The 23038-nt window shown below is 37.4% G+C and overlaps 2 protein-coding genes across 2 annotated transcripts; both read left to right on the top strand.

Moving 5' to 3' along the window:
- Window positions 1-2764: 2764 nt before the first annotated feature.
- LOC123896232 (PKS-NRPS hybrid synthetase cheA-like) lies at window positions 2765-4597 on the top strand. The gene is made up of 3 exons (XM_045946647.1): window positions 2765-4002; window positions 4088-4538; window positions 4583-4597. The coding sequence occupies exons 1-3, from the start codon at window positions 2765-2767 to the stop codon at window positions 4595-4597; spliced, it is 1704 nt and encodes a 567-aa protein (XP_045802603.1).
- A 1651-nt stretch (window positions 4598-6248) lies between these two features.
- LOC123897195 (DEAD-box ATP-dependent RNA helicase 10-like) lies at window positions 6249-10969 on the top strand. Its single transcript, XM_045947729.1, has 13 exons — window positions 6249-6420; window positions 6529-6664; window positions 6801-6870; window positions 7038-7100; window positions 7606-7680; window positions 8295-8414; window positions 8562-8603; window positions 8930-9004; window positions 9619-9765; window positions 9857-9994; window positions 10076-10187; window positions 10284-10375; window positions 10576-10969. The coding sequence occupies exons 2-13, from the start codon at window positions 6651-6653 to the stop codon at window positions 10750-10752; spliced, it is 1125 nt and encodes a 374-aa protein (XP_045803685.1). The 5' UTR covers window positions 6249-6420; window positions 6529-6650; the 3' UTR covers window positions 10753-10969.
- Window positions 10970-23038: the final 12069 nt, after the last annotated feature.

Here is a 23038-nt window from a genome sequence, read left to right as displayed (position 1 = left end):
TAAACATTTAACTTAGTTAACCCCATCATTTAATATTGAACTGAATTGAGTTAACCCCATCATTTTAGTTCCTGAACATGCATCTCGCTGTCATAGTAGTCCTCGACTCGCATGAAAATACAAGATAGTCCACGACACTTCAATACGTTAGTCAAATTAGTCTTTGACATTAATTTATGACGTTAACTCTGAAAAAATGTGACGTGTCAAAATTTTTTATATTTTTATTTTATTAAAAAATTTAAAAACACTCATCTTCATCAATCTTCATAAAAAAGTTCTCCCACATACTCTCTCACCCACACACAGCAACAACAATCTAACAAATTCTCCTTCAATCTGGAAACTAGCTTCTTCTCTTCTAAGTTCTATGATTCACCATGCATGCACCACTTATTTGGAAACTAGCTTATTCTCTTCTAAGTTCTATCTCTTTCTCTCCCATCTCCTCCTCCACCGGAAACAAAAAACATTTCACTGTCCAACTCTGAACCATCTAAGATTTGTTATTGCAAGATTTAGGTCCAAAAAAGCACATATATACTTCAAAGTCATCAAAACCAAACAAATGGAAGATGTTAGGAAAGGAATCATTCACACCTTATTATAGACAACTTATACCCTGTGAAAGAAACGAAAAATGGTTGTTTCTGTTATATTCTTCATTGCATATGATATGAGTATTCCATCTTTATGCAGTTTGTTGATTTTTCTAATTGGATTAATAATTTTCTTCATTGCATATATGAGTATTCCATCTGCCAAAAATGACTCTACGAGAATGATCAGCTATGAAAGAAAGAAGTGTTGTTTGCTTTATGTGTGATGTGTTCTTCTTATATTTTTAAGTCCCACATTGAATAGTTTTATGCATATTTAAGTCTTTATATATTATTAGTGTGTAAAGATAATTTGAAGGGCTGCATGGGATTAAATTTATTATAGCTTAAATTTAAGCTCATTGGAGTTCTTTTTATATTTATATTCATATCCTTTACTTTAGTCTCCAGAAATATGATTTTTTATTTAAATTTCAAAATATATAAGTAACAAAAATCAAAATTTTGAAATTAAATATTGATTTTTTTATTTTATTTTTGATGATATTCTAAACATATTTGCAAAATAACGATTCAAAAACACACATTGGTTTAATAGTAGAAATTAAAATAATGTGCATAATAATTTTATAAGGACCAAAATATGTCACTTTTTTTTATAGAGACCAAATAAAATTTATTGATTTTGTTGAGACAAAAATATTTTTAACCCTTATAAAAATTATACGATGAATTGTAACAAAAAAAAAAAATTATACGATGAATCTAAACAATAAAGGAAGAATCTAATATCCTAAAATTTGTGTTATGTGTTTATGTAGTGGTTTTTTTATATATGCTTTTAGTGCTTGTGAAATTAGCGAATTTGAGTTTTAGTCCCCGTAAAAAAATTCTCTCGTTTCACCCTGTAAAATTTAAACCCATAAATTTTGGGGCAAAGTTATGCACCATGCATAAATACCCAGATTGCTTAGCGCGCCCCCAGATTTCTAGCGTGCCCCCCAGAATTTTTATTTTTTTTTAAAAAAAATTGATTAATTTTGATTAATTGAATTTTAGTTTATTAATTAGGGATAATTTTCAGAGTATTATGTATGATTAAATGTTTTAGTAGTTAGTTTTAAACTAAAATCATGTCAAAACCATTTTGTTGTGAAATGGTTTCAGAGATCTGTACTCCAAAACCATTAGATGTACTTAATCATGTCAAAATCATTTTGCTGTGAAATGATTTCAGAGGGTTGTACTCCAAAACCATTAGATGTACTTAATAGTTTTTATCTTAATTGTGATAAATCAAACCATAATTACAGTACATATTTTAGTATGTAATTTTAAATAAAAATATGGCTATATAATCATTCAACACAATTAATTTAAAATGAGTTCTTATAGTATGTACTTCAAAGGAACAAAAGTAATTATTTAATTGAAAATGGGGGGCACGCTAGAAATCTGAGGGAGGAAAAAAAATTGGGGGGCGCGCTAGAAATCTGGGGGAGGAAAAAAAACTGGGGGCGTGCTAAAAATAGGGAAAAAAACTAGGGGCGCGTGAGAAAATATAGGGGGCGCATTAGGAAAAAAAACTGTGGGGCGCGTTAAACAATTTTCATTATTTATACATGGTATAAGAAAAAAGCTTATGCACCATAATCACTCCTAAATTTTGGTCTTTAACGAGATTTGTGAGCAAATTAAACCCATAAATTTGAAAAAAAAATTTCTACCCCAACAATCTTCACTTTACCCCAACATTTTTCTAAAAATACCCAATATACCCTTATTAAAAATTAATATATTTTAAAAAAATAATTTTTGTCGTATTATACTGTTCCGGTAGAATTTTCATTCTCACGAAAAACTGTTCCGGTAAGTATTTATCCTTACCGGTAAGTTAACTTTACCGGTACACTTTTTAAAAAGTGTTCCGGTATGTTAATATTACCGGTACACTTTTTATAACGTTTCCGGTATGTTTATTTTACCGGTACACTTTTTAAAAAGTGTTCCGGTATGTTAATGTTACCGGTACACTTTTTAAAAAGTGTACCGGTATGTTAATTATATTTCGTTTATCATTATACATACCGGTACACTTTTTTAAAGTGTTCCGGTAGTAAAAGTGTTCCGGTATGTAATAAGTGTACCGGTATGTTATTCTTAATTTTTTTAATTTTAATTTGTTTTTTTATTTTTAAACAGATATGGCTTATCTCGGCGATACAAGTCAAATGTTGGTAGATATTACGGATGTTTTTACAACTCATCAAAAATTTGCTATCCCAGATGATGTTGTCAAATGGGCTCGAGATGTTGGAGATGCCAATAAAGTCGGTATTATCATTACTCGGTCGGATAAAAAGAACGGAATAAGAGGAAGAAATGACAAGTTGATTTTGGGTTGTGACAAAGGTGGAAAGTATGACTCTTCAGAAAGTTCCACGACAACTGCATCGAAAAAGTGTAACTGTCCATTTAAAATTAGAGTTGCACCTTCAACAGATGGTTCAGGATGGAAAGTTCAGGTTATTCATGGAGTTCACAACCACGGGCTACCTGACCAATATCATGGTCATCCTCGCAAGGCACGTTTAACCGCTGATGAAAACAAACGTGTTCAAGATTTGACAAAGCGTAAAGTAGCACCAAGACACATTGTTTTAGATTTGAAAGATCAAAATCCAGAGTCTGTTGTTGATGCCACACTTGTATATAGGAAAAGACACATGATGCAAATACAGGAAAGAGGCTCCAGAACAGAGCTGCAACACTTGCTGCAGTTGTTAGATGATGCAAAATATGTCAGCTGGAATAGAAGAAAAGATGATGGCTCCGATGTTTTGAGTGATATTTTTTGGGCGCATCCAGATTCAATCAAGTTGTTGAACTTGTTTCCCATTGTTTTGGTTATGGACTGCACATACAAAACTAATAAATATAGACAGCCACTGCTTGAAATTACTGGCATAACGTCAACTAGCATGACATTTGCTGTTGGATTTGCTTACATGGAATCTGAGAAGACGGACAATTATCATTGGGCGTTAGGTAAGTTGAAGCAATTGATTACTAAGCAAGATATATTTCCTAGAGTAATTTTGACTGATAGGGAGTTTGCTTTGATGAATGCAATTAAAGATATATTTCCACATACTACTAATATGCTTTGTACGTGGCACATAATCAAAAATGTGAATGCGAGATGCACCGTGCAAATACCTAAGGATATGAAACAGAAGGTGAAAAATTTGTGGAGAGATGTTGTTGAAAGTCCGGATGAGGTGGAGTATCAGCAGCGGTTGAATGCGTTTCAGCAAGCATGTGTTAATTCAAGCAATTTTGTCGAATATGTCAATAACACCTGGTTGGCCCCTCACAAAGAACAATTTGTTGAAGCATGGACCAATCGAGTGATGCATTTAGGAAACACAACGACTAATAGGTATAATTTTTTTTATTTTAAAATTGAAATTATATTTTTCTTTTTTTGGCGTTTAATTGACTATTGTTTGCAATTTGATATTTAGAGTTGAGTCTGCACATTGGAGACTGAAGCAAATGTTGGAACACAGCAAAGGAGACTTATGCAAGTGTTTGGAAGGCATGAATGACAACATAAGACTAGAAGTTGACAAAATTAAGAAGTCTTTTCAAAAGAGTTTTTACTATGCAGAAAAGACACATAGCAGTCCATTTTTTCAATATTTGAGAAACTTTGTCTCCAGGGCCGCTATGACACTAATTTCTAATGAGATGAAGAGAATTGACATTGTTGGAACAAATAAAAACTTGTGTGGTTGCAAACTTAGGTCAACATGTGAGTTGCCTTGTGCTTGTGAATTGAGTGGATATACAACCAGCGGTGTACCGATACTGTTAGATTCAGTTCACGGTCACTGGAAGAAATTAACTATGGAAGAACCATTGGAGGATGACACAGAGGATGGATATGAGTTGGACATGAGTAATGCAATGGAGGCAATATGGACTCGATTTCGGTCACTTGATATTGTTGGTAAAAGAGCGTTGAAGAGTAAAGTGTTTGAACTTGCTTATCCAGCCTCAAGTTCATTATGTCCACCACCTGAAAAAATAAAAACCAGAGGAGGAGTGAAGAACAAATATAAAGGCAAAGCACCAAAAGGTTATGATGTGTATCGTGATCCATCATACTTTGAACACGTTGAAAGAGAATATGGTGATTCACAAGGTGACTAATTTATTTTTGTGATAATATAGTTATTGCTTATATTTTTATGTCTATATTCTATTATTATATATTCAACTTTTTTTGTTTTTACATAAATCTAGGTACATCGAAGAGGTTGTGTACACAACAATCACAGTCATCTCAGAAGGAACTATCTCAACCCTCTCAGAAGCAACAATCTCAACCATCTCAGAAACAACTATCTCAGATGTCTAAAAAACTGACATCTCAGAAATATTTGGGGCAATTTCCTGATCATATGCATCCACATATTGTTGACATTGCTGATGTGCTTGAAGATGTAAATTGTGGTTTTAGAACTGTTGCATCTTTACTTGGTTACACAGAGGAAGGTTGGTCTATCGTCCGCCGGGAGTTAGATGAAGAGCTTAGAAATAATAACAGTTTGTATGATAAATTATTCAGACAAGATTTGCAGGTTGTGAGAGATTCGTTGGTAGCAAATAGATGGTTCACCATACCTGCTATGGGTTACTTGGTAGCAAATAGGTATAACGTCGTTCTCGTCACGTTGGGTAAACCTAGTAAGACTTTCTTTCCTATGATGACTTCATATTCCTCTTCAGCAAGGTTTTTTTGTATTGGTTTTGTCAATGGAAATCATTGGGTTCCGGTAAACATGTCAAAGGGGTTTTCGTTGCCCGAAGTTACAGCTGATTGGAAGAAATTTTGTTCACATGAAGCAAGGTCTTGGATGTCAAACTTAAACGGACGCCTACAATATTGGAACCTTCTAAATCCTCCGGTGAAACCTCTTAGTGGTGTTATGTCTGTTGAATAATTTTTAATTGTATGTCAATTAATTAAATATTACCTATTTTTAATTGTTTATTTTATGTCGAATATTTTATCTTATTTTGTACAACTCACTTGATTATGCCTACGGGGTATTAGCAGCCGTTTCCAACTGTTGTCCCCCTCCCAAGGGCAGGTTCTTACGCGTTACTCACCCGTCCGCCACTGGAAACACCACTTCCCGTTCGACTTGCATGTGTAAAGCATGCCGCCGGTGTTCATCCTGGCTGACCGGCGATTACTAGTGATTCTGGCTTCATGTAGGCGAGTTGCAGCCTACAATCCGAACTAGTGTAGTCTCATTAGACATACATTACAGAGAAATATGATTTCTATATGATATTAGAGCCTCCTCCAAGATCCGTTGACCCACCTGCCATTAGAATTCCTCTATCGGGCCACCCACCATTTATCCACGCACCAAGTCCAATCATGCTTGGCGTGAGGGTGTGTGTTAAGAGTCCCACATTTGATGCGAGATGGCATGAAGAAATGTTTATAAGTGGGGGCAATTCTCACCTTACAAGCTGATTTTGGAGGATTGAGTTAGTGTCCAACCCAAAATTCTAAGTATCATAAATTAAATTAAATGATCAATACAAATAGGAGGAGATATTTTTTTGTGGGCTAGTATATAACACGGATACTCGAGCAAGAGAGTGATCGACCCTATTAGTTTGCCTGCCAATAAATGCCAGCTGAAATAGGGACCATTATTTTTTAACTTTTGTAAAATACTAATGGAAATGGACAAGAAGAATGATTGCAGAGTGATAATCCTTGCTATACAACCCAAAAAATAATCTGATTTTGAAACTGAAATTTTATATCTCAGTATGATAGTTTTAACTATTTTTCATGTTTACTGAATTAGTAGTCTTCTATTTCAACCTTTAAACTGTATTAAATTTCTGGTAATTCTTTATATTTTGTGTTTCTTAGGAAAAGATGTGATTGGACTTTCCCAAACGGGTTCTGGTAAAACTGGAGCTTTTGTCCTTCCTATATTGCACGCCTTCTTAGAAGCACCACAACCGCACCTAAACAATTTCTTTGCTTGTATAATGTCTCCCACAAGGTTTGATACTTAGATACCTGATGATCATGGATATACTATTCATAAAAATAAATAAATTCAGATTTATCTGATGTAATTATTCTCACTGATATTTAACTAGTATATTCCTTCTGTTCCAACCTTTTTCTTAAACTAGGGAGCTTGCCATTCAGATTTCTGACCAGATTAAAGTTCTAGGTTCTGAAATTGGTGTCAAGTGTGCTGTGGTGAGTAGTTCTAATACTTTTTTCTCATGTGATTTGTTATGCATGAATTTTATGTCTTCCTGTTCATACATAGCTTAAGTTTGTTTTGTTTCGTCCTATCACATGGTGGTTATTCACATGCATACTAAACACTCAATTCTGATTGGTATCATTGCCTTTTTCTATAGCTTGTTGGAGGGACTGACATTGTACAACAATCCATTGAGATAGCAAAGCGACCTCATATTATTGTAAGTGTTACTGTTACCATAGGCATGCATGCTTTGATTTCATTTGTTTCTTATATGTCAAGAACATTAGACTAATAGGTGAGTGATATCCAGACAATGCTAAGAATTAGAAAAGCTTGGCCTTCTCCCTCTCTTTCCCGTTAATGAAAACTTCCAGACCTCCCCTTCTTTGTTATCTTTCTTCCATTTATATTCACCCCCACTCTAACTGTTAAGCAATTGGTTAGTTTACAGCCCAATTGTCTAATTAAAATTCCGTATTTGTGTGCCTCTATCTTATTTTTATCTCTTCCTACAAAATCCCGCATGAACTGGTGGTTTCCACAAGAATGATACAACATATGATTGATCATTGATACAGTTGATAAGAGATAGCTGAACTTATGTAGGTTCTGCATGTAGAAGATTGAGATTGTATTTTGATTTAGTACTGCTTCTAGTCTTCTAATTTCACAAGTCTTAGTTTTGTTTTTTATTTACTTTTGTTAATTGCTTACTCTTGAAGGTTGGGACGCCTGGGCAAGTCTTGGATCACCTAAAAGAAACCAAAGGATTTTCTCTTGGTAGATTAAAATTCTTGGTATGATTTCTATGCTATTTGAGTTAAGCTCGACTCAAGTTTTATTTTTGACATCTAATGGTCGAGTTTATTTTTGAGCTGATGAATTGATTTGAGAATATGAACATGGTTTTTTCATTGATACCAGTCAAGTTATTGTTGCAATTGAAACATGCATGTTTCTACATTGGTCTAGTTATATTTTACATGATTATGCAAATTTATGTTTAAAGCAGTGTTATTAAATAGTAGCTATAGCGTGCGGTGCTATTGCATAGAGGAATTTGAACAAAATGCTATTGTTCTGCGATACGCTTTAAAATAGTAAAATATACTCTGAAATAGGGGGCGCTATAGCACTATTGCGTTGCGGAATTTGAACAGACAACTATATTCCGCTATCCATAATTGACAACACTGGTTTAAAGAAAGTTTGCTGCTGATTTGCTACATGTCATATAGATGTAGGGGTGTTTTGTCTTTCGTTTTAACAGATGCTTGGACCTGTTTGCAACTTTAGAAAATGAAATATTTAGTAATATATTTTGTTTTCTACCATTTCATATTCTAGTCCCCGACTTTCCATATATCTTATGTTTATTTGGACTTGTTTGATTGCTATGCATTTTGAGCAGGTCTTAGATGAGGCAGACAGGCTGTTGAATGAGGACTTTGAAACACAACTTAATGAGATTTTAGAATTTATTCCTAGTAAGCGGAGAACATTTCTTTTTTCAGCTACGATGACAAAGAAGGTAAATATATAGGTTTATATCATATTTTGTTATAATAATACATTTTCTATGCTCCACTTATATACTACATATGCTTGATTATGTAATTTGTTTATTTTAAAATTTACATCTGTAATAAAAGAGAAAATTGCACTCTTGTTATTTCAGGTCCGTAAGATCCAAAGGATGTGTTTAAGGGATCCTGTGAAGGTACAACCTTAATATTTACAAATATCATATTCATAAGGAAAATTAGAATCTCTCACCTGAAAGATTAATATTTGTTACACTTTAGTTGGTTTTAATGCTTTCTTATGAACAATTGTCATTAGTATAAATAAATGGCAGTTAGTTTTGAACCTCAATTTGGGAATGTAGAAAATGAAACGGTGGTTTTGGTTTATATAAAATTAAAATGGACTGTATTGTAAGCATCTGGAGGGAAATGTAATTTTAAGCATCTTTCATGGGTAGGAGCTGCATTTTACCCGTATGTACACAAATGTTATTCACTGTATTTTTTTTATTCTATATAGGTTGAAGTATCATCCAAGTACTCTACTGTGGACACACTGAAGGAGCATTGTTGCTTTGTGCCAGCAAAACATAAGGTTTCTCTTCTCCCTTGTCCAAAATATGTTGTATCTCAAATATGTGATCTATCAATTGCACACTGAATTTCTTACTATTGGTTTCTGAACCCTATGGAGATAGTTTAAAGGCTATTTCTTACTACCCTTGTTGAGGGGAAAATTCTTTGAAATGTCAAGCCACTTATATTCATGACTTTTAATGTTATATTAAAAGTAGAACAGAATAGGACTTAAGTGGTAAACATTGGTTTAAGTTATCTAGTTCCATTTTTCCTGTGTGCCAAATGTTACCTATGTAGATGTAGATGTAGATGCAGATGTAGAAATCTCATAAGTTGGCATAATTAGAAGATATCTGCTGCTTGCTTTGTATTAGACCGGGTACGTACAATACAATGAAGGATATATGGTACAAATACAATAGATTTAGCAGAGTAAATTTTTTAAATTTAGTTTACCAAATAAAATTATGGGTTCTGGTGTTTAAATCACAAGAGAGAGCACTCAGTTTATAAAAGAGTGAAAATAAGTAAATAACAAGATTTCATTGGTTTTGAGTTTAGTGAATCAGAAGCTACTATCATTTTATGCTTACACTGATTGTGTTCATCATTTGCACGCTTCTTTCATAGAATTGCTACCTCGTATACATTCTCATTGAAATGACTGGAAGTACGGCAATGGTATTCACTCGGACTTGTGATTCATCGCGGCTTCTGGCTTCAATTCTTACGAAACTTGGTTTGAAAGCCATCGCAATTAATGGTAATATGAGTCAGGTAATTGTACTACAGATCATGTACTGTAATTCTAATTTGTTCTAAACTTCCAAGAAATATGCCTAATTTTTATTATAATATCTTTTTACAGTCAAAGAGACTCGAAGCCTTGGAACAGTTCAAGTCTGGGGAGTGCAAAATTCTCCTTTGTACTGACGTACTTAGTAGAGGACTGGATATTCCAGAGGTAGATGTGGTGATTAACTACGACATTCCCACGGATCCCAAAGTAAGATGTGGTATATAATGCTTTTATACTTCTGTTGACATGCTTTATTACTGTAATAATCCCTGGCCTTGTGAACTACAGCTTTATATACATCGTGTGGGAAGGACTGCTCGTGCTGGGCGTTCCGGTGTTGCCATTTCTCTTTTGAACCAGTATGAAGTGGGGTGGTTCAAAAAGATAGAAGAACTTATGGGTGAGGACGATATGCTCTATGCCTTTGCTTTTTCATTTTAAGGAACAATAGTTTCTTACTTAGTAAATAACTAATACAAGTGTTTTGTTTTTTCAGGAGGCAAGAAGGTACCATTGTATACTGCACAAGAAGAGGAAGTTTTGCTTTTGAAAGAGCGCGTTAGTGAAGCCAAAAGATCAGCAGAAAAGGTAAATTTTTTGCATTGAGCCTATGCTTTAGGCTACTTTTAGTCTTTCTACCCATTTTTTAAAAATAGAAAAGTTAGTGTCCGGTACAAGATGTTTGTGAGTTTTTGGTTTTGAAAGGCAATCTCAAAACCAAAACCTGTTCGAGTAAAATGGAGTTAAGTTTATTTTTTACTTAAACTGTTTGTATTTTATCTGTGTAGGAAATTAAGGAATCCTATGAGAAGAAGAAAAGGAGGGGAGAAGGAGATTTAAGTGAGGATGAGGAGGATACTGACAAGTACTTAGGTCTCCTTTCATCAAAAATAAATAAGTCAGCAAAAAGAAAAAAGACAATGGCCGGCACCGGTAAGATAGATAACAAAAGGAGATTTAAGTAATGTATATTTTTTCTTAAACTTGTATTTTTTTTTTTTTCCATTAAGTTTTCTTGTTGTAAAATTTTAACAATATATAAATATCCTAGAAATTTTATTCTTAATATTTATTACAAGCAAAATGTTCAGATAGTATTGTTTGACCTTGACAGGTAAATGTTTCAAATTAGGTTTTGATTACCTCTTTCTTAGGTTATACTATGTCTGCCCCTTTAATAAAGAGTTGTGTTATTTTGAAATAAAATTTGACAATAATTTGTATGGTTATCATATAGAGAATTTCTTTTCCCCCTCCTCTAGCCTTCTTGCGTGCTCTCTGAAAATTAAAAAATGACCGCTCGAGTTCTAGAACTTAAACGGTGTTTTTGAGGTTGAATTGTCCGTGTCTATAAATTGAAGTCTTTCACTCTTCAGTTACATCCCTCGTTCTTCCCCACTCTTCTCTCAACTATTTATGCCGCCAATACATAAATTTATGTACAAGGGAGAATTTATGGATTCTCTCTAATGTAATTACATAGCATAACTTTTAAAATGAGTTAATTGGGTCTCTAATATAATACGTGTCCTCAATTACTTCATTACATAGAATATTAAACATTGATTTTTCCATCAGTTGAGACAATTTCAGATTGTTCTTTCTAAGACTGAAAAGAGCAGGCAAAAACATTTGCAACAACATGCTACAGATGACCCTACCAATGTTCACAAAGGTTGTGAGAATTCCTCACAAACCAAAACACAAAAGCATAAAGCCAAGAAGAATCAAAAGATAGATAAATCACCATTGATTCAAGTCATAGTTAAACCCTGAATTCTTTGATTTTAGCCACACTTTGATTTCAATAAAAGAATATGTCTTTAAATTTTACGTTTATAACAGATATGTCCTTTAAATTTTTTAAGTAACAAATAGATCCTTTAAGTTTTAAGTTTGTTACAAGATAGCAATGCTAAGGAGAGACGGTGCATAAAGCAGTGTTACTATGGGCCAAGAGATATTCGAAGAGACAAATTAAGATGTTTTCTCTTCCGACCCCGTCATTCTTTTATACTTCCAATATTCCAATTTTACCCTTGCAGGAAAATTCGATTTGCAGAAACCGAATTTTTTCCTAATGTAAATTCAATGTTGTTTAACTTAATTTTGTGTAGTTGGACGATTTAAAATCCAAGTCACGCCTGATTAAATCACATTATATCTTGACTAAAAACAAAAGTCACATCAAATCTGTTTTCAAATTTATGTAAGCAGTTGAGGCAATTAGTGGAAAAATACAAATAAAAAAAATGCATCATAGGAGTTACATCATTGACTTTATGCGTATAGTCATCCATTAACTATTCATAATTTAAAGAGGCATCCTTAATTAAGTAACAGTTGCAATAATATCCATCCATATATAGCCTCCATATAAGACTAATAAGAACTTATACATCTTAAAATAAATTAAGTCAATTTTGTAGAGTTGGTTGTTACCTAAAACTTAAGGTTATGGTTCTTATTAAGAGACCATCCACAATATACATAATACACATGGTTGAGAGGTGTGTTGAAAAATGAAAGGAAAAAAAAATCATATTGGCTTAGAAATAGGGCCCAAGTTTATAAATTAGTAAAATTTTACTTTCCATGTCACAAAATATGTTTTTCAAATTAAGTCACTAGGCTTGGTCTAATGATAAGGGATTTGGGTAGTACACTATAGGTTATGAGTTCGATCCCCAACTCATTGTAAACTAAAAAAAAATGCTTTCAAATTGATATAAGCAGTTGAGGCAGGGCCACTAACTGATGAAAATTGATATATGGTTCTAAATTATTAAATAAACAGAAAAACATTATGCATCAGTAACAGTATACAATTTAAAGCCAGTAATTAATGAGAAAGAAAAAGTAGGTTTAAAATTTAATTAAAGAGACTTAGAAACAAAGGCACATGATGTTTTATGCCCAAGTGTACAGTATACAAATATCACAAGCCAGGAATTAAAATTCAAAGACCAACTTAACTTAACTAAAACTAACATTATTTCATATCCTAAACAAGGCTTAATTTCTTAATCATCATCACTGATCATAGATTGATAACAATAATAAAAAAAGTGCTTTTTCAGTTGAGAGAAGCTGGATATGCATTGATGCTGTCAAGCCAAGGGTTCCTAGAAGATGGTTTTGCGACACGGCGCATCGAACGCCAAACAGCACTGTTACACTTAAAACCAGAACCAAAAGCAAGTTGCCAAATACGGTTCATAGAATAATTCACATTCATAGAATATTGGTGACTTTCTTCTTTCTCACTGCCTCCTACACATAATAAAAAAAAAATGTTGTGTCCGATATTAAATATGAGTATATCTTTGATTCAAAATTTAAACTTTGATTTGCAAAGTTGCAACAATCTAATCCTTTTATCTAGAATAAATAAACCCTAGTTAATCAAGACATTGGACTGGTGATAATGAGTTTTCTCTAGGACGAATCGTTCAAGAGAATTCGAGTTTAATTCCTAAAATAATTTTTTACCAGACTTTACTTCACTCGCAGCCGAATTCTAAATTACTAAACTCTTTCTCCTAAATAAGAATTAGAGGGTTAAATACCAAATAAATAAATAAATAAATAAGCCCTGTCGATCCTCATTTTGTACTTTTGTAGATGTTAATTTTATTTTTTTTAAGAACATTTGTAGATGTTAATTGACATATCATTTATCACTTTCAAAAGATAATCTACACGTGCAAGCATGAATATATGAACTAATTTAAAATATGTATTTCAAACACATAGAAAGCCAATTCTTAACGATTACCATAAACGGATAAACCAATTATATTGAACTAGCGGGCCAGGCAGGCGCGTTCCGCGTCTGCCTGTGTCTAACTTATGTTTAAAAGAAATATATATATATATATATATATATATATATATATATATATATATATATATATATATATATATATATATATATATATATATATATATATATATATATATGTCTTATGTTACGGTGAGTTTTTCTTAAAAAAAAATGTTACGGTGGATTTGATAATAAAATATTTTTGCTGCAAAACTCATGTATTATCTTTATTTATAGTATAGAAGAAAGGAAATATAACCACCAAATACTTTGTGCACCGAAGTTAGTTTTAATTATGATATTTGAGAGCAGTTTTTTTTTTGGACTATTGATCAATGAAAGTTTTTGAAGGGTAAAATTGACAATAAAAAAAGTCCAGCTCAAACTCATCTATCATTTTTATATATTAGTATAGATAAGTCAGGTTTTCTTACAATGATCGCATCACAATCTCAACCACAAAGATTCAGTGACGTTGACTTTGAACTTTAGAGTTTGCTTCTTTCAAGGTTTCATATTCGATTTCTCTTGATTTTAATATCGGTGGACTAGTTTATGTAGAGGAAAAAAAATTCAAACTTTAAATGAGATATCCGCACGTAGGGGTGGAATTGATCTCCTCAGTTAGTCATCTTTTGGCCAGATACAGAGTGTTTTTAAAACTAACTCCCGTTTATTTTGTGAAAATATTTTTTATTTTTTAAAATGTGTCATTTTTTTTTTGGTCAAATACTCTCTCCAATCCTTAATACAAGAGATACTTTACTTTTTAGATTCATTGTGAATCTAATGTTTAATCCATATTATAGGCTAGATACATTAGATTTTCAATGAATCTAAATAGTAAAGTTTCCCTTATATTAAGGACCGGATGAAGTAGTTAATAACTAAAACTTTACTATTTGAGGTGAATAAGTGAAAGATCTCAGATTCAAACTCTCGTGTATAAAATAGCAATATTCATATCAATTGAGCTATACTCATGAAGACAAAATATGTTCATTTTAATTTGATAATAAGTAGACATAATATTTTCGAAGAGAGCAACTGTGATGGAGAGAAAATAAAACACTAGTTTGAGATAATGTATTTAGGAAAATAATAAAAACAAATTTTTAACATCTTCAATTATTTTAAAAAGTGTACATGATCATTAACTTCAAGAACTATTATATTTTTATTAATAATTAAATTAACGCAAATTTTAGAAAATAAAAATATTAAAAAAATCAAATAAAGAAACAACAAACTAAATAGGCTCTGCTGACCAATTCTAATTCTAATACATATACCATATGTCTGTACATTCAAGATTTCTCATCAGCATATATATCTAGTTGACAAAATTGATATTTTAAGCAAACTCTTATTTTTTTGTTTGTGTGAAATCATGGACTTATGGTTTATCAAAATCAAGAGCTGAATCTGTCAACAAAAAAAAAATCAAGAGCTGAAGCAAATTAATTATAGCTATGAGTAGAGATCTTTTCCATTTCCTACAAAAAAAATTGTCTATTATTATAATTTTAAAGTAAATGTCATATAAATGGATTAAAAATTAAAATATTAAACTTTTTTAAAAAATAAACTCTTTAAATAGAATTGTTAAAAAGTATTGCAAGACTCATAAAAACACACAATCCTTCAAAGTTGATGTGGCCAATAAATGGATAAGCGAGTGATTTGACCAGAAAAATTAAATAATTCTCAGAAATTCCACCAGCTCATTTGAATAAAGACTTATAATTTGATTTGATATGATGATCAATTCAGATTGTGTATACCCAAAAAAAAAAATAGATTGTGTAACTGATTAAATTAACTATTAAATAATGATCATGTTCTGGACTAGACTAATGCTAGTCTACCTAGACCCTCACAAAGTCCACATGGCTTGCCCAATCACCTCCATGTCAGCATGGCACAACCTCTCCACCAAGATAGGGTAAATTTACTACTCTACCCACTATCTAAGGGTAATATCTTGGCAGTCCCTCTTAATGGGCCTTGGCTAGTCCAACCCACTAAGAGGACCTTTGGCCCAGAGCTGGGGGCTATAAATACTCTCCCTCATGGGAGAGCAAGGTAGACACTATTCATTATTGCAATTACTCTCTCTCTCTAACTTCTCTCTAGTATCTCTCTTGCTCTCTTCCCTTACTGACTTAAGCATCGGAGCACCTGCAGGTACAACCCCCCCCTCCGTGGACCATCTGCTCGGACCTGCTGCCTACCACCTGCTCAACGGACTTCCAGCTGGCCTTCTACCTGTTCTGATCAACAGTTAAGATCAGTGGCGCCGACTGTGGGGATCTGAGTTCTCCCCTTCTTTATTTCGAACAAGAAAACTAAAGAACAAAACTAATCAATCACTTCTTCGTCATGGCCAGTTAATCTCATTTCAACAATGACGTTGAGGACGCTGCTCCTCCACCTTCTCCCCGCCTGTCTCCTGCTCTCATCACTGACCTCCAGGCCCTCCCCGAGTCAGACCCTAGAGACGGGCAGGAAACTTCCTGGACTTCTGAGGATGGCGACTTGGTCGTCTTGACTGAGAAGCAGGCAGGGAAGCGTCCCCAATCCGAGCAGGGCAAATCAGCAGAGACCGACTTGTCCGCTGCTTCAGTTACCAATGCTGAACTAGCAACACTCATAGCTGCCCTGAAACAAACCACCGAAGCTCTCCAAGGCCAGAATCGCCGAATGGACGAGCAGAATCTGAGACTCGATCGCTTGGAAAGGAATCAGCGATTCTCAAGGAACAACTCTCCCCCGAGGAGAACTCCTACTTCTCAATCCCCTCCTCGTCAAGAAACTGTCAGACAACGACGACCTGCCCTCGAGAGGATTGAGCAACCTGGCAAGAAAAGAGACCATGTCTCCCCTCCCCGCGAGGGTATATCTTCTCCAAATGTGAAAAAAGGAAAAATTGTGGACCGAACACCTCCTCGTCATCATTCTCCCCAGGGACTCAGCTTGATGACCAAACAAGGGCAGCCAGTAAGCCGCAGCCATCACACTGACCAATTCTCCAGGAGCCCTACTCCTAATCGTGAGGGCTCACCTCCCCTAAACTCACAAGAGAGCGACGAGGAGGATCCCCGCTGCCCTTTATCTCACGACATCCTTCAAGCACCCGTTCCAAAGGGATGTGAGCGACCACCTGCTCTTCCAGCTTATGATGGACTTACTGACCCAGATGAACACATCGCATCAGTCAATGCTACCCTGAACTTCTTAAGGGTCAGCGGAGCAATTAGATGCAGAATCTTCCCAACTACACTAAGAAAGGGAGCTATGGCCTGGTACCACAGCCTAGCTCCTCGCTCCGTTATCTCATGGATGGATCTGACCGACCAATTCTGCAGGCACTTCACTGCTTCCCGCAAGCAACCAAAGACTGAGGCAGTCCTGGACGCCATCTTCCAAGCTGATAATGAATCTCTCCGCAGTTTCATAGAGAGGTTCAACAAAGAAGCCGTCCAGGTAGAAACAACTGATGACATGAAGAAGTACCTGCTACAAAGGGGCCTTAGGCCAAACAGTGACTTTGCAAGAGCCGTGGGAATTGAAAAACCGCGCACCTTTAGCGACCTCCTCCTTAAATCTCAAGCCTACATCCAATATGAGGAGCAACAAGCTGCAGATGCTGCCCGTTATGGGCGAGCAGGAAACAACCAGCCTGCTCCTCGTTCAAATGCTGAACAGTCCAGCCGAGGAGGAGGAAGACGAAGAGGCGAAAGGCCTAGAGAACCCCGTGGACCTCCTAGCACATTCAGCAACTATACTCCCCTTAGTAAAACTCGGGAAGAAATTTGGAAAGAGTGCAACTCAGCTGAGTTCACTAAAGCAGGAATTAAATTTCCAAGACAACAACCCTCAAAGCCTGGCCAAGACAAGAGCAGATACTGCAAGTACCACAAAGGCTACGGCCATCTGACTGACGACTGCATCCAATTGAAAGACGCCATTGAAATTTTGATTAGAAATGGGCAAATCAAACAATACGTCAATAGGGGCAATGCTCCCCGGGCAGAAGCTGCTGAGACCAGCAACACCGAAGAAGCTGCACCAGAAAAATCTAGGCACAAGCCAGTTGCCCTTGCCATCTCCAGACCTGAAGACTTCTTTGTCCCTGACTACTTGGACGACACCTATGTTGCTCCCACACTGAACAAATGGGACGCACTTGCCCAAGCTATGGTTATCTCTGGTGGAGGTTTTGACAAACAAACTGTGGGATCCATCAAGAGAAAATTTGAAGAATTGATAGATGGCTCCTCCAACCTGAATGCAACTTTGGATAAACCGAAAGGGCAATCAAAGCCCTTAGCCTTCTATATGGAAGAGCTGCCCGGTGGAACTGCAAACTCCCAGATACCCCTGCTCATCAGAGTGGACATGGCAAATATGGACGTCCGCAGGGTACTGGTCGACCAAGGAAGCTCCTGTGATATCATGTATTCCCAACTTTTCAAGACTCTGCAACTAGATGAGACCTACCTCACTCCTTACTTTGGATCTGATCTCTCCGGATTTAATGGAGCAACAACTAAGCCATGGGGCTATGTAGACCTGCTAGTCACCGTTGGCTCTGAAGAAACTTCAAAAACCATCAAAGTGAAATTCCTGGTAGTAGACTGCCCTTCTCTCTACCAGTGCATCCTGGGCCGGACAGCTATTGCTGACTTAATGGCTGTCCCTTCAACTGCCCACCTCAAGATGAAGTATTATACTCATAAAGGCCAAGTTGCGACACTGCATGGAGACATTGAAGCTGCAAGGAGAGTCTTCAATGCCTCCTCCAAAGGAAATGAATATATCGGGCAGCTCCCCGAGTCCAAGAAGTCCAAGGCAACAACTTCCCTGCCCTTGCCAGAAATCAGCTCCATCGACCTCGACAGCCGCTTTTCCAAACAGGAAAACAAGGATGAGAAGAAGCTCCGCAAAGAGAAGAAGGAAGACGACGAGGCAAGCCAAAAGCACCGTCGTCCAGTTCCAGACGGGGAGTTCGAGCTGATGCCCTTCGGAGAAGACCCGAGCAGGGCAGTGAAGATTGGGACTGGGCTCCCCGAACTTGCTAGGAAGCAGCTTGAAGCCTGCTTAAAGGAAAATGCTGATCTGTTCGCCTGGCACGCTTCCGAGATGCCCGGCTTGGACCCCAACGTAGCATGTCACCAGCTGACTATTGATCCTACTGCACTTCCCATTGTACAACGTAGGCGTAGGCAGTCTCCTGAGAAATCGGAGGCTGCAGAAAAATGTGTAAAAGACCTCTTAGAGGCAAATTTCATTTCGGAGGCCAGATATACAACCTGGCTGTCCAACGTTGTACTCGTCAAAAAATCTAATGGAAAGTGGAGGATGTGTTGTGACTATACCGATCTTAACAGGGCTTGCCCTAAAGACTCTTATCCCTTACCTTGCATTGATAGACTTGTTGATAATTCTTCTGGCTTTAAATTATTGTCTTTTATGGATGCTTATTCAGGTTATAACCAAATTCCAATGGCAGTGGCAGATAGAGAAAAAACAGCTTTCATGACTGAGTCGGGCAACTATTACTACAACGTAATGCCCTTCGGTCTCAAAAATGCAGGAGCCACATACCAGCGAATGATGAACAAAGTCTTCCGAGGACAAATAGGAGACATGCTCGAGGTATACATGGACGACATGATCGTAAAATCCCCCGAGGAACTCGACCATGTCGTGCACCTTCGAAAGGTGTTCGAGCAGGCCAGGAAATACAACATGAGATTCAATCCAGAGAAGTGCACCTTCGGGGTCCGAGCAGGAAAATTCCTGGGGTTTTACCTAACCGAGCGAGGAATTGAAGCCAACCCTGACAAGTGCAGAGCTTTCGCCGAGCTCCCCACTCCGAGCGATAAGAAGTCCATACAAACTCTTAATGGAATGCTAACATCGCTTTCCAGATTTGTATCCAAATCAGCACAACATGCACTCCCCTTTTTCAAATTACTAAAGAAAAAAGCAGTCTTCGAATGGACAGATGAGTGCGAGCAAGCTCTCCAACATTTGAAAAAGGCCTTATCAGAGCCACCTGTCCTCTCACGACCAAATGACGAGGAGGTATTATACCTGTACCTTTCCGTCGCCTCAGAGGCTGTAAGTGCAGCTCTTATTCGTGAGACAAACGAAGGGCAGAAACCAGTATACTTTACGAGCAAAGCCTTGCAGGGTCCTGAACTAAGATACCAACAAATTGAAAAAATAGCCCTTGCACTAGTTTATGCTGCGAGGAGACTAAGACATTATTTCTTGGCTCATACAATTGTGGTCCGAACAGACCAACCGATCAAATCTTTGCTTGGCCGACCAGATATGGCGGGCAGGATGCTCAAATGGTCCCTCGAACTCTCAGAATTCGACATTCGTTACGAAAGCAGAAAAGCTCTAAAAGCCCAAGTCCTAGCTGACTTCGTCGCAGAGATGACGAGCTCCTCCCCTACAGTGGACGGAGCAGATAAATGGACAATCTTTGTGGACGGAGCATCAAGCGCCACAGGAGCAGGTGCAGGCATCATTCTTGAAAATGAGAATGGCTTACTAATCGAGGTGTCCCTAGCACTATCCTTCCCAACTTCAAACAACCAAGCAGAATATGAAGCATTCCTCGCTGGACTACGTTTGGCCGAGGACGTACAAGCCAAGGAGATAAAAATCTACACAGATTCGCAACTGGTCGCCTCACAGGTACTAGGAGAGTACCAGACCAAGAATGATAACCTCTCTGAATATCTAGTGTTAGTAAAGGAAAAGATCACCAAGTTCAACTCTGTTGAAATATTACATGTTCCCCGCGAGCATAACAAAAGGGCAGATATCATGTCCAAGCTGGCAAGCACAAAAAGGAAGGGCGGAAACAAATCTGTCATCCAAGAGATACTCCCTCGTCCAAGCATAGAAAAACCAAGCAAGGTTGTGGACATAAACGTCATTGGCGACAAAGACTGTTGGATGACTCCAGTATACAACTTCCTCGAGCACGGAACTCTACCTGACGACCAGAAACAAGCAGCTATAGTCAGACGAAGAGCCTGCACCTATGTCATCCTTGATGGAAAATTATACAGGAGAGGATTTTCCATTCCTCTCCTAAAATGTGTGGACGAGGACACAGCAGATTACATCCTGCGCGAAGTCCACGAGGGCATTAACGCCCAACACCTAGGAGGAAGGTCACTTGCCAGGAAAGCTCTACGAGCAGGGTACTATTGGCCTACTATGCAACAGGACGCCAAAGACCACGTAAAAAAATGTGACAAATGCCAAAGGCATGGGGATATGCACTTAGCTCCCCCTCGAGAACTAAAATCTTTGTCTTCCCCCTGGCCCTTCGCCTGGTGGGGCATGGACTTACTTGGTCCTTTTACCAAATGACTTTATCAAAATCGCTACCTAATAGTAGCAGTGGACTACTTCACAAAGTGGGTGGAAGCCGAACCCCTCTCCGACATCACATCACTCAGAATCCTGCGCTTCTTCAAAAAAAATGTGCTAGCTAGATTCGGAATACCACAGGTGGTAGTCACAGACAACGGAACACAGTTTACAGACAAAGATTTTCAAGCATTCCTTGTTGCCCTGGGCACCAAGCAGCACTTCACATCGGTCGAGCACCCCCAAACCAACGGGCAAGCTGAAGCAGCCAACAGAGTAATCCTGAGAGGGTTACGAAGAAGACTCGACCAAAACAAAAAGAAATGGGTCGAAGAGCTTGACAATGTACTCTGGGCCTATCGAACAACCCCACACTCCACAACCGGAGAGACCCCCTTCCGAATGGTATATGGAACGGAGGCAGTTATCCCCGTAGAGATTGGGGAACCATCTCGTCGGACTGAGCAACCTCTAGACGAGGAGCAAAATGACGAAGCACTTCGAGAGGAGCTTGACCTCGTCGAAGAAATTCAAACGGGAGCTTCCTTAAAAGAGGCCACCCTGAAGCAGAAAATAGCTGCCCGTCATGACACCAAAGTCATCAAAAGAGAATTCGAGGTGGGCAGCCTCGTCCTAAGACGCAATGCAGACTCCCAGGATGGCAAACTTGCACCCAATTGGGAAGGACCATACCGCGTCATTGACAAAACAGAAAATGGTGCATACTATCTCGAGGACCTTCGAGGAAAGAAACTTCCTCGACCTTGGAATGCCCAGAAATTGAAACAATATTACAGCTAAGTTATTGCCACACCAAAAAAGGCTGCTCGCACTTCAGAACACAACGAATCGAGCACCTTAAACAACGGAGGGCACCATGGCACACGTGCTCATCTAAAACCATAGCAGGGGAACTAATTCACCATAAGGGAAATGGAACTCCTGCTAGACGAGGATAACTCTCGAAACGAGCCCATCGTCCCCGTGCCACGACCTAGCACCCAGCTCGCGATGGGAGGTTCAGGTTGCGAAGAAAGGTACACTAGCGTGCTCGTATTCGCGTAACTTAGAAACAACTCTAAGTGCTTATACAGTTCCCTAAACTGTTTAAGTCAAAACAGAGGAGACTACCCTCAATAAAACATGCTCAGTATCAAGCAGGGGAAACCTCCCCGGCAAAATAACAACGAGCGCAGCATTCATACATGCAAAAATATGATAAGTATACAAAACAGGCATAAAAATAAACAGGCAAAACTTAGCACACCAACTTGCTCGAATGAGCATACCAGCATGCCCAGACGAGCACCTCAATAACGGGGAGAGAAACTCCCCGTCACGAAGTTTAAACAGCAAATTTCGTTAAGTTTAAAATGGGGACAAGCTCCCCGGCTCAGATTTTGAGCAAAAAATTAGCATAAAATTTCGCTAAGTTAAAAGTAGGGACCAGACCTCCCCGGCATGAAATTTTGAAACAACGAAATTTCGCAAAATTTTCTAAGTTATTAGACGGGGAGGCTCCCCGGTTGAAATTTTAAACAACGAAATTTCCTCAAAATTTTCTAAGTTATTAGACGGGGAGGCTCCCCGGTTGAAATTTTAAAAACAACGAAATTTCGTAAAATTTTCTAAGTTAAAAGACGAGGAAACATACATGCGAGCAGTTATAAACAAGCATAGATAAATAAACGGGCACCTGCCCGGAATTGTCATAAAAATAAAAGACGGGGACAAAAGCCCACTTGTTCCAATATTACAAACCATGGCTCAAAGGCCCCAAAATTCAAAAAGACAAAACAAATTACAAATAGAAAAACCAGGGACATCTACTCCTCGCACCTATCTTCCTGCTCGTCTTCATGATCTTCCTCGTGCACCACCTCAGCATCATCCTCCTCGTCATCAGAGACGTCTAGGCCAGCAGGGATAACAATCTGGCCATCTTTGACTTCCCCGTTCACATGCATTCCCCGGGTCACCAATTCCACATCAGGATTAAGGCACTTAATCTGCTGCACGGC

Source organism: Trifolium pratense, linkage group LG7 (assembly GCF_020283565.1).
Source record: "Trifolium pratense cultivar HEN17-A07 linkage group LG7, ARS_RC_1.1, whole genome shotgun sequence".
Lineage (NCBI taxonomy): Eukaryota > Viridiplantae > Streptophyta > Magnoliopsida > Fabales > Fabaceae > Trifolium > Trifolium pratense.
This window is presented reverse-complemented; position numbering and strand designations above follow the sequence as displayed.

Excerpts from the sequence above, each read along its gene's own strand:
- LOC123897195 (XM_045947729.1), top strand. Across the intron at positions 7,681-8,294 it reads TTGGTAGATTAAAATTCTTG|GTCTTAGATGAGGCAGACAG; the intron begins GTATGATTTCTA and ends CATTTTGAGCAG. Across the intron at positions 9,995-10,075 it reads ACATTCCCACGGATCCCAAA|CTTTATATACATCGTGTGGG; the intron begins GTAAGATGTGGT and ends TGTGAACTACAG.
- LOC123896232 (XM_045946647.1), top strand. The coding sequence starts at position 2,765 with ATGGCTTATCTCGGCGATACAAGTCAAATGTTGGTAGATATTACGGAT. Across the intron at positions 4,003-4,087 it reads GGAAACACAACGACTAATAG|AGTTGAGTCTGCACATTGGA; the intron begins GTATAATTTTTT and ends TTTGATATTTAG.